The sequence below is a fragment of the Prinia subflava genome, chromosome 1 (genome assembly GCF_021018805.1).
Source record: "Prinia subflava isolate CZ2003 ecotype Zambia chromosome 1, Cam_Psub_1.2, whole genome shotgun sequence".
Classification (NCBI taxonomy): Eukaryota; Metazoa; Chordata; class Aves; order Passeriformes; family Cisticolidae; genus Prinia; species Prinia subflava.
In genome coordinates this window covers 8421387-8433986 of record NC_086247.1, presented here as the reverse complement: position 1 = coordinate 8433986, position 12600 = coordinate 8421387, and the positions used below count along the sequence as shown (strand labels likewise).

The following is a 12600-nucleotide window of genomic DNA, read 5'->3' as shown; positions in this document are numbered from 1 at the left end:
TTTAATTAAAATTAAATTTAAAATTAAATTTAAAATTAAATTTAAAATTAAATTCCCACTTTACAGTGATTTAGAAGTGGGATAAAACATGACATAAATGTTGAATATTTTTTTACCTACCACAAAAAGATAAAACACCTTTTTTAAATGTTGTATCTCAAGTGCTCAGCAGAGCTGATTCCTTGGTAACAGCCATGAAACTGAAGCCACAGAGAATGCCTTAAAAATACCTGTCTGTGTCCAGCTTTTGGGAAGAGTTGAAATTTCACCTGTTTCTCTTCCTGCCTCATTCAGACACAGGACCATACAAAAATGCAGCAACAGAACCAGGGGGAAATTCAAGCAAATTCCCTGCAGGGGATATTCTGATGATGCTTGTGCCATTGCTGTGTTCTCTCTATATTTTGTTTGCAATTTCATAATATTTTAGTACATTTATGTCTTCAAGAGGAATGTATTTTTCCCCCACTTTTAATTTCCCCCCATATCTATGCTCAAAGCCACATAAATGACATGGCCACTAAATCAAAAGATGTCACAAATAATGGGATCTACTGTGTGATGACAGAGCTGGATACAGAAGCCTCATAAAACCTACTTGTAGATGAATTTATTCCTGCCTAGATGAAGTCAAAAGTGTCATTACCAATGTCTCTGTCTTTGAATATATGAAGATATTAAGATTTAAATGAAAATAAATCCATCCACATTATAATTGAAATTTCTATTTATTAATAAGTGGTGCAGTTTTTAAAGACAGAACATAAAAAAATCAGTTAAGAAGTATTGTTTGCATAATATATTGAAATAAACATATTAAATTTGTTCAAATATTGGACAGTGCCAGAATAGAAATTACACATACATTTTAAAAATTACAATAAATAATATTATAAAGAGCACTAAAGGCCACTTGTATAAAAGTTGTGTTCCCTTGTCAGCCAGAATCTGAAAAGCATCTTTGTAGCATGGAGATTTCAGTGAGCAAGGCACAAATACTAGTAATAATAAGATGCCATAACTAGAAAACAAAATGCAGTTAGCTATGTAACCTTCAGTCTCAGCATGTTCTTCATGATGGAAATAGGATCCCATTTTCAGTAATTTGCTTCAGTTAACTTCAGAGGGAAGCTAGTCAAAACTGAATTGGGAAAGATCAAATCTTACAGCCTAAAAACCAGAAGGAAAAGTGATACCCAAGATCTTCATTTCCAGAGTGCCCAGCTGAAAATGCCCCTTCTTCCTCTGCACCTCTTAAAATTATCTTCAAATTGCACACTCACATCCAACAGGGCTCTTGACATGCCACCAAAATCATGAGGTGCTGTAGGAAATGTAGGTTTGCAGCTCTCAGGCACCCAGAGCTTAGTGCTGGGGCTGTGGGGTGCAGGGGATGCAGACCCAGCTCCTTCCTCACTGATTTAGTTCTTGCTAAGCAGATGTGACACCTCTGCAGCTGCCAGCAGGGTGAGGGTGCTCCTTACCCTGCACTTTCTGATTGCTTTAGGCTGTGATCCTGCACACTGGCTGGACCCTGGTGCTGTCCTGAAGGCCACAAGGCAGTGGCCCCACTACCCCCGGTTCAGGTGGGCTTTATTTTGCAGCCCTCATGGGCCACCATTTAAAGCAGAAAAATTTTAAATTATTTCCACTCTGGACCACAATAATGCAGAAATATTACAGATAAAAACAGAGCAAATATAGCCAAAGTCCATTTAGGGACTTTTTAATCAATCTCTCCATGGGTTGAATTCCCTTTTGTTTTGATATGAGCCAGACTGATAAATTCAGGGCAGGGAAAAGCCAAAGCAAGAACAACAGCCGTTACCTGGCTAGATTTTTTTTTTAAGTGCCAACTCCTTAGGTACAGCATAAAGCACATTTATTATACCTTCATACTTCAACTAAGCATTCACTTTTGCCTTAATCAAATAGTCCCAGTTTGCATCTAAAATGAAGAAGCTTAATTGGTAATAATGCTGCAAAGAGAGACACACAATGTAAACACAGAATCACCTTTTTGAAAACTTCCAGACATGTGGCATTTGTTAGGGACTGAAAATCACTCTCAAAATGTAGCCAAGAAAAAATGTCTCCAGATCAGTGCTGTTGTTCACAAGGAAATTTATAAAGACAGATTAGAACCCAGCCCTACTCCCAGTGCATCAGTGTGAGAAGGTTTCTAACTTACTTCAAGGAGAGCAGAGAAAAGCTCCACAGTTTCAAATTACAAAAAATATCTCAAGGCCTGAAATGAGATGAGAGTCATCAAAGTCATTAATACTTTTTAGTGTTAAGTACATGAAAACAAAGTGCTAATGTCAGTCGAGATGCTAGAAAGATGTGACTCAAAGAGAATTGATAACTCTTTAGTTGAAACATCATGTAGAAGAAGCAATTGAAAATGTGATTAGACATTCCTTGGGTGGGGAAACAGGTCTTGACCTTCTTAATGTTACTGGGTCCCACACAGTTTATTTTGCTTTGTCCAGTATCTATGGCCAGCACACAAACCACAGTTCCAAGGTGGATGCACTGCCTGGACTCACCCAGACTGGAGTCTGATGAAGTTTGTGTGCACATCCCAGAGCAGGGATGGCCTCCAGATCTCACCTTGGTGGTGGCACCATGACACACATCTGTGTCAGCACAGGCAGCAGAACTGATTGGGTGCCCTGTTTTTAATCTTGATGATGTAAAGGGCAGAGAGCTGCTAAGAACAGCACCCTTATGAACAGAGCAGTGACAGGTTTCAGTGCTAAGAAGGAAAAATAGATATCAAAATAAGTTAATCAGATCTGCCTGTCTCATTTCTTGGATCTCCTTCACAGGACCCACAGATGTTTACTGCAGAGGATCTTGCTGAGTTTATCACCAGTGCTTTTTAAGAGGAGGCAAGATCTTATCTGGAAATAATAAATATTTCATGGTGTGGCTACAAATACCTGACCTTTGAGATGCATACTGTAAATTGGTGATTGCAGGCCAGAGAAAATACTAACTTCAAGACAGTCCAGCTGCTAAGTGTGCAGAGTGCAGGGCAGCTCAAATCCTGCTTTCTCTGGGGCTGTACTCTGTGTGCAGGTGAATATTCATCCAAGTCTCTGCCCTTGCTTGGATTTTCTCTTGGAAAGAATATACCTTTATATGGAGGCTATTTATGGATTTTCAGCTGGGTTTAATACTGAGAAAAGATTCCTTTTATATGACCTGCCATGGAAGAGAACAGAAACCTGAATTGAAGGATTTCAGTGGGAATTGGACAGGGAACTGCATGGCATAGCCACTGTCAAAGACAGTCACAAACAAATTGATCAGACTGAACCTGCTTTTTGGCTGCCCTGATTTTTGATTGCTTAGATCTAGAGAGCATTTAAAGAAGGAGCAAACTCAGGTGAAATCAGTAGGAATGACAGGCCTTTGACATACAAGAAGACTGAAGCAGGGAAGCAGGCTTGTCTAGCACATATATCAACTTCAGAAGTGTAACAATGTTAAAATAACTTCTCATTCTTTTCCATTCTCTTGTCATGTGACGGTTAAATCTCACAAGCTGCCACAGACATCTATTACTATTTCAGAGAGCCTGCAACAGGTACAATGCAAGTATTTCCAAGAATTGCAAAGGCCAAAGAATTCTTCTCAATATGCCAAATTATAACAAATTACACCTTGGTCATTTAGTTTTATTCTTTGCAAATTTAGCCACAAAACTATGCCAAACACAGATTATCTTTCAGGTCAATGCTATTTTGTCAATTAAGTGATTACCAAAATTACCATCATAGTTACTGGCTTCAGAACAACTCCATGGACTCAGCCCAGTCTTCAAAGGCTGTAACTGGTCTGCAGTATTTAATCCAGTAACAACAGCAATTTGTTCTCCCTGAGGATCCACCCCAGAAGGATGACTCATGATTTAGCTGAAGAATCAGATGAAATAAGAAGATCCTAATCCTTTAGATGTCTCTTCCAATAGAGAACAAACAATGAAGATGAAGGCAATGCCCACATCTGGGAAGGAACAGAAGGTCCCTGGATGGAGCAACTGTTATGAGATGTCAACAACACTGAGGAATTAAACCGAAAGTTTACTATGGTGGGAAAAACCCAGCAAAATATTGTCCATTGGAGCACTTTCTATCCAGGGCTGTGCAAAACCCAGCAAGCACTGGGAGGCCCAGTAAGGAGGTTTTAGCTCTGACTGGATGTGCCAAGGATGCTCAGTTCTGCAGCTGCAGTGTAATATAAGCAGTCTCTACAGAAAGTGCCTCTTCTAACATCTTATTTGGGCCAAATCCTTGCACCTCTGCTGGTCAGTGCCCTGGCCACACTGGGGAAGTCATTGTGTGGAGTGACAGGGGCAGTTCTGGACATGAGCTGGGGATGAGCCAAGGCAGAGAGGCTCACCTTGGATCAGTGGGGGAAAGCTGAGAGCCTTGACACTGATTGTGCGGTCTCTGATCATCTGACATCTGTGCAAGTCAAGCTCTGCTCTCTTCGAAGCTGGTAGACATTTAGTCATTGTAGATGACTGAGTTAAAGGTGAGATTAATCTCATCCTAAAGTTGATGTGTGCCTTGGTTCCTGTAGCCTGTGCTCACTGACTGCACTCCTTCATTTCTCACCAGCTGTAAAGAGTGTACAGACATCAAGCTGGACATCACATGGATGCTATTTCATGGACACACTGACTGACATCTGACTTTCCTGGTCTCCTCCTTTTCAATAATTTCCAACTTCAATTAAAAAATATTTGGCTGAGGTCTAGGGAGTATGCTTATCTCTCTGTTGCTCAGGTACACGTGACAAAAATGGTGATTTTCATACATTAATCTTAAATATAGCACACATTCATGGATTTGGAGCACTCCACTTCCAAGAAAAAAGGTAAACAGAGAGAAACAGATCCTGGCAGCTTCTCACACTGTAGAACTTACAGGGAAGAGAATAGCAATTTTCTGCACATCTGAGGAGCTCAAAGCACTTGGCAAACATTACAGAGCAGAACCTTTCAGCCTGTGAGCATGTGTGGAAGTGTAACTCCCGATTAACAGATTGGGAAACTGAGGCTGAGTTACATTATGCATCTTACTTAGCAGCACCTAAGTCAATAGAAGAGTGAAGTGCATAAACCTGGAGTTCCCTACACTGAACAACCTTATTTTTGTAACAAAGAAAATTTGGCCCCATAAGTAGCAAATAGGCTTAGCAAAAGATTTTCTAAAAAAAGCATTATAACCCTACTTTGAGCAATTTCGTAAACATTAGTGAAGATTTTCAAAGTAGTTTGAGGGATTTCTATTTACATTTTACAATAAATAAATACCTATGATCAATCCCAGGAGGTGACTTTGATGATTTAAAATCCTACCCTTTAATTTCAACATTGTATTTCAGGGGTAATTATATAAGAGGTCACATGAGAAACATTGAGTTCACAAAAACATTTCAGTTAAGTCATACTTTAACTCAGCTTTTTCCTGCTTTCAATATGAGAAATTTTTGGCTTGGTTGATTAGAGATTGATTTGCTTGTATTGGAAAATGATTCAGACCTTATGTTACTGCAAAGGGATATTGTTCCTGAAAATCTTTTTATTTTGCTGCTCTGTTTACAAAATGTAGCAAGGACCACTGTATCGTGTCTGTTATCAATTCACCATTGTTGTATTGAAGAGTATCAGATAGATATGTATTATGGAAGAAATCAGCTGTACCATTTATATAGGGCAAAGTCATGCAAACCATGCTCAAAACTAAGCTCCTTAGTTTTGGTAGCATGAAAAAAACTGCATTAGTAAATTGTATGAAATGGTGCAGAATGACTACCACTAATATCACATGCATCTTATGCAGCCATTGGTGTTTTGAACTAGTAAGCTTTGGGTGTAGAGTAAGTGAGATATACAAAGTATGCTTACATTACAAGGAGAAGCCAGCCAGTGAGTGCCCCACACGCGCTTTTAGACTGGCTTGTTTGAGGGGGTCCATATGGAGTCTGAGATCCCATCTCCCGTGGAGGACAGCGGCATGGAGCCGCTGGGCGTGAAGGGGTCTGTGTCCGTGTCTGTCTCCCCCTCGGCCAGGTAGCGCTTCTCCCTCATCCACGCCGAGCCCCCGCTGGGCCCGAAGGGGAAGTCGTCTCTCTCCTGGGAGATGCTGAAGCCGCTCGGGGAGCGCTCCAGCTCCTCGTGGTTGACGGAGAGAAGGGACAAGGGAGTGTCGCTGTCCCTGGTGAGGCTCCTCCTCTGCCTGGGAGACACCTTGTCTGAGTAAGGGCTGGGCAGGTCCCCCCGGGAGTGGTAGCTGACCTGCGAGTCCATCAGTGTGAATATAGGCAGGACTGTCGGCCTCTCTGCATACGAAGTTGAGGAAGGTGTGGCTTGCAGTTTGCCAGAGTTTTGCCCACCTATTGACAAAGGTTGCGAGTGAGCCGTGTGACCCCGTGCTGAGAAACCATAGGGGCTGACTTTGTTGACTGGAACCTGCTGGAAGTTGTAAGGAGTTTCACGAGAGCACTGCTCAGTGTATTTATATATTATTGTTTTTAATTCAGAATATTTGTTTTCTTCTCTCTTCTCCCTTGCAGGAGAAGCGGTTTCTTTCAAAGGACTTATCTCAGCAACTTGTATCTGCAGCTGTTCCATGTGATGCATGTGCATATCAACAAGAAAATCCAGTTTCTTCCCCATGTCATTTACCTGAAAAATACCAATATCATGACATTGCCTCAAGTCAGTTGATCAAAAAGAGTCCATGATCCATATGTGCACTGCCCCCAGCAATGGTGTGCTGCCACATTTATTGGTCATGGAGGTACATAAAATAACCATGACCTTCCCTCAGAAGCAGGGCTGAAATGGATGACAGCTTATCCTCTAACTGCCTCAGAATAAGGAGACCCATCCCTAGGAACTGTGCCAAAAAAAAATATTGGTCTTGCTGGATATTTAACAGTACAGTATCCAACAGGACTCTATAAAGTTATGACAAAGTCTTGATACCATTGGTAAATAGCTATTACTAAAATACAATATATGGAATTACCTTTGCATACAGACCTGTTCTCCAACTGTGAATCACAGAATAATCTAGGTTGGAAAAGAACTTCTAGATCATTGAGTCCAACCTACGACCTAACACCATCTAATAGTCCCACAGCATCAGGGTTACATATCAGGACTAGTTTCCTTTCTCTTTTGGATAGGGCCCAAGAGTGGACAATCATTTTGAGACCAGACCCTGCAGGAAAAGGGCTTGCTCACACCAAACACCAGATGTGATGAGTACTGAAGTTACAGGAGTGAAAAAGTCCCACTTCAACATCGTGGTTAGGATCTTCTACCATACACAGTGACACTGATTAAACAAGTTTCAAAAGGCACACTTCCCAGGTAAGTAAATTCTTTCACAAAAAACTAGCAACATAGTTTTGTGATCATTAGAACAAAATCTCTGTGAGTTTTCACTGCCACCAGCACAATTCTGCCTGGGTCAGCCAGAGTCATGCAGAATTTATGTCAGCTCTATCATTTCTGAACAAGCACCTCAGCCTCTGTCATTGTCATGTATTACTTACCTGCCTCTCAACTTTAACAAATTTTCCCATCATACTTTGGTCTTCAGTATCAGCTGTAGATGCTTTGGCTACATATGGTTCATTTCTACAAAGAATTAATAACTCTGTTAGTGTTCAATATTTCTTTGCATCACAGTAAGCAATTTATATCAGAAAACAGATTGCTATACTGCTGATTTATTCATATAGATCCTTGGAGCCCTTTTAGCTGTTTGTACAAACAGGAATGAGAGTCTATTCTATGTGATGCTAATGCATTCCTAAAAAATTATAATCTTGATTTTTAATTTTTTGTTTTGTTTTTCAAGTTTAAGATAAAGATTTAAAAGCCCCAGAAGTTCAAAATAAAATTTAAATTAATCTCAGCTTGTTGGAATAATTTCAGGTTTGTGAAAATTTTGAGATGGTGCATTTAATGGGTCTACAGATGGCCATGTGTTTTTGAATCTATTTCTTTATAATTAGTATTTTTGGAGACTGAATCTGAGTTTCAAAGATTAGTGTAGTTTTTTTCTCAGTTTCATTGTATCAAATAGTAAGTGTCAGAGATTGGAAATGCTGAAAAGAGAGAGTCTGGTCTGGAGGTTTAAAGCTGATTCCAGAATAGTTTTCATCTGTGCAATCTCCTCCTGCCTGTCCATCAGATGGACAAAATTCATTAGGTAAGAAAATGATCGCTAACTAAAGAGCTTGATTTATAAGCTTCATGGCATCTTGGATACTCATGATCGAGTCAAACCTTTATCAAATGGTTTCCAAACTGATGTCACAGGAATCAATATCTCCCCATAACAAAGTCTACAAAAATAATTTCTGAGTGCTTGCTCTTTAACATGATTTGGAACAAATATACCCTAAAACTTTTAACATGGCCAGTTCTTCTCTTTCCTGACAAAATCCTAAATATAGCTGTGAATAAATTGTACTAGAGCAAAATCTATACACAAAATATGTCAGATTTTCCACACTGGGTTACTGGTGCTGTGGGCTCATGCAGTTTTTGCAATCTGCTTTCCTCCCCAAATGATCAGTCCCTCTTCCCTATACTTAGGTCTCTGTCTTCACATTTACGTGGTTTCATATTTTTCCCTATGTGGGATTATTTATTTTCTGTAAGATTGCTTTTGTTCTGAGCAACCACAACAGCTTTGGGGACAGATTGCTGATGGTCCTGTGTGGTTCTTGATGGACATTTATTGACAGATTAATAGTTGTAAACAACAGAAGAAATGTCATTTATTATTGAATTTTTCTATGTGGAATGCAGCAATACAATAATATGGTACAACTTTCACACCCAGAAATCTGTTATTACAATTTATTTTGAGTATCTTTCCCAATGACTGGTTTAAAAGCAGCAGCATTAAAAATCTCTGCTTGCCATTTGGTGGGCACTTCAGGAAGATAACTAATTTACTTTCAAACTGTTAGTGATTTTTATTGAGCTTTTAAGTGGGTTTACAAGCTAAATGTTAGAAAATTATCACATCAGCAGTCAAATGCATGTATTTAATTTAAAGCCATATTTTCAAACAGTGGAGAAGCTGAGCTGGACAATTAAGAAACCATGGTTTAGATTTCCATCATACATTGTTCTTAGGGAAGTTAGTGACTTTCTGGATCAATGTTTATCCATGTGTATCTCACAGCAACATATCCTCTCAGTCTCATTATTATAACACTGGATGAAGAAAGATGATGCTTATTGGAAAGAATTAACTTTTTATGTCTGTGTTGGGCTGTGCTAAATATTAGGTATAAAAGAATTCACCTGGGAGACTGTTGTGAAGGGTAAGAAAAAGCTCCTCCCTTTTGGGATTTCTTATGCTTGGGAGTAGATGGAGGTCCAGGTGTAAAAATCATATCTACTCTGAAAAAAAGAGAAGTGCAAATGTGTAAGTCCATCTCCAAATGCTAACACACCAGAGAACATGCTGTGCATCTCTGAAACAAAGATTAAAAAAGGAAGCTCTTGTTGATTTGGTAATATATTGAGGGTCATGATGTGTCTGCACTCTTTTTGGTCACAATCAATGCACTGAATTGCAATTACCTGGTAATTTTAGGGTAATTAAGTAATGCTCTACCTCACTGTTTCTAAACTTCAACATTTGAAACACATCTTCTTTTCCTTCAAAGGAACCAAACAGCATGATTGTCAAAAAATATCCAATAGCAGCTGCTCTTAAAAATGTCAGGAGACCCGCCAGATTTTGTGCAGGGTAATGAAAATCAAAACTTGGCAAAAGGTAAAATTTCTGACATTCCTAATGAACCAACAACATTCTGTCAGTTGTTGTTTCTAATTGTCAGCAATATTTTAGTCTTCACTAATTATTCTTTTGCCTCAAAATTCATAACTTTAAATGAAGTTGCATAAGGAAGTCTTCTCAATTTTTTCAGTTTGGGACAAGTGCAGAAAGATTGTTTGGAATGCTCCAACACGTAATTATGCTCTTTTACTACAGCAAATATTCTTTCATTTGTCATATCCAACTGCTCAGGTGCAAGTCTCTGTTTATTCAGCCTGGCCCCCAACATGGCCACATGTCAATCAGCACTAGTCCCCAGAGCAGTTATCTGTGTTATTGGACAATCCATGCAGATACCTTGCATGGTTTCACAGTGACCCATGGAGTTTTGAAAATGGAACTTGAAAAAGCTCCAGGCAAGCCTCACAAAACTGGCTGGATATTGGCTTGATCCCCAGGCATTGCTGACAGACATGTTATATACTTGAAAAAAGATAGCCCTGTGCATGGAAAATCACTTTGAAATAAGAAATTACAAAGTTCAGCAGAAAGATAAAAGCAGCCTTTCAAAGCCAAGGTAAGTCCAGATAAGGTGCAAACATGTAGCAAGAGTTCCACTCATTCAGCCCATTCTTGAGAGAAATGAAGGTGTTTGTGTGGCATTTTGGTGTTCAGAGACCCTGAGGGCATCAGGGAATGTGCTGTGCAGAGACTGAGCACAGACAGCTCCACACACCTGCACACACATCTGCACACACATCTGCACGCACATCTGCACGCACATCTGCACGCACATCTGCACGCACATCTGCACACACATCTGCACACAGGCCCACACAGATTTACAGCCCCAGGCTCTGACCTGGGCTCATACTCAGGGGATGAGTAGCACAGAGTTTTGTACATGTGCCTCAAAAGCACATTGCAATGAACCACCCCTGTGAGGAAATAGCTGTGGATGCAGATTGCATCTGAACAATCACAGAGGCCTGAAATTCCAACTTATTTTCAGATAGTTCAATTACACCTGAGTGAAACCTTTGTGCTGACATATTTTTGCACTTTTATGGGATGTTTCCAGGTCATCAGAGAATCCAGCTCAAAGAGTTTATGGAAAGCAACTATTGCTTTTATTTATCACCTATCAAATGGGGAGAAGGAGAGAAATTTGATCCTGATCAAATAAGGCAATGGTCAAGAAAATTCGCAGGATTTTTAAATTCTCATATCTTTGTTCTAAATCTGAGCCAGTGGTCTCTCCCTGCAGTTATCCCTGCTAGCAACTCACTTGCCTTTTCTCTTTGGGAAAAGGTTTTCTCATGGACCAGCTACATTGTGCAAAGGCAAAGCTCCTGTGTGGCCTTGTACACAAACAGGCCAATGTTTTGATTTTGCCAGCAAAGTTCTACACTTCTCCCATTTACCAAAAGATTCTTACCTTGCCTGAAGGTATTTTATTCTGGAAAGCATATCAAGATGCCCTGCTGAGTATTGCTCTATCACATCCTTTACATCATAAGGCCTCAAAGTCTCCTTGAATTTTTTTTTATAGAGACGAAACTGTAGTATTCTGCATAATAAACAGAAAAAAAATTAATTTCTTATATAAATTCCAAGATGAAAATTTCCAGGTTTATCAAAATGTGGATGAATTCTCTGTCTGTTTGTAAATTGAGCATCCTATTTCTAAACAAAGCAATAAATTATACACAAAGAATCTATAACATCATACCATATATGAACATTTATAATAGTTGGCTTTGCATAATTAATAGTCTAAAAATAATGGTTTAAAGCTTCAGAATCACAGTTGGAGCTTGACTTTGAACAACACAAGTCACAGGAGATTTTGAAGCTGTGAAGTTGAAGCTGCTTCTTTTGTACTTCAGCCTGTTATAAAGCTAATTTATAGAATATGTAATGCTGAATCATTTTCATCTTGGTTTTAATTTTGCACCTGGGAAAGTTTTGGATAGGAAATGCTAATTAGATATAAATGTGGAAGTTAAGAAGTTAGCAGCAGTTCAGGTTGTGAAGAGGTGAAAACTTTTTAGAACTGCCTGCAGTGTCCTTGGAGAAAACAGCAGTATGACATTATTGTTTTTGTAGTTGTAATGGTAATAACATTACTGCTGCTACTATTGCTGTTGTAATAAAATGACCTAGTAACTAGTAACAGAATGGTTATAGCAAGGAACATGTTGGCCACAGCACTTGAAAAATGTTTGGCATTCTTTTTTTCATCTTTTTCTGTTTATACATGACTATAAATGTATATATCTTGGTAAATTAAACAAACGGAAGTAATATATTTAAATAATGAAATCTTTAGCTCATCTGGTTACACTTGGATTCTGGATATTTGCTTTCTCAGTAGAGTCTCCAGGCACTTGTTGGTCTGAACTTGGAAATTGCTGTCATCTGTTAAGATTCCAGCTTGTTTTTTTATTTAAGGTTGGTGGGGTTTTTTATGTTTTTAAAGATAAATTTTATGTTTTTAAAGTCTACATAAACTTCCACTAAGAAAAGATAATTCTATTACATATTTTTAAGGACTGCTGATTCTCTAACTCTGTTGTTTATAACTACTTCAGGGTTTCAAAATTATACCTGTATCTATTTCAGCCAATTTATATATGGTAACAGCAAAGCTACACATTCAAAGACTTAAATGAAAAATAGGGATCACAATGTTAGCAATTCTGATTTAAAATCTCTTTGATCATGACCCTGAAATCCATTGAATGTTTTTTTCTGAAAGAATTAC

General features: G+C 38.9%; 1 protein-coding gene across 1 annotated transcript in view; it reads right to left on the bottom strand.

The window, feature by feature from the left end:
- Positions 1-746: 746 nt before the first annotated feature.
- KCNQ3 (potassium voltage-gated channel subfamily Q member 3) overlaps positions 747-12600 on the bottom strand; it is a 195390-nt gene continuing 183536 nt past the window's right edge. Inside the window, exons 11-14 of the mRNA XM_063410323.1 lie at positions 11272-11403; positions 9353-9451; positions 7582-7666; positions 747-6703 (exon numbers count right to left, since the gene is read on the bottom strand). Coding sequence (XP_063266393.1) covers positions 5966-6703; positions 7582-7666; positions 9353-9451; positions 11272-11403 — 1054 coding nt within the window. The 3' untranslated portion in view covers positions 747-5965. The remainder of the gene's footprint in view (positions 6704-7581; positions 7667-9352; positions 9452-11271; positions 11404-12600) is intronic.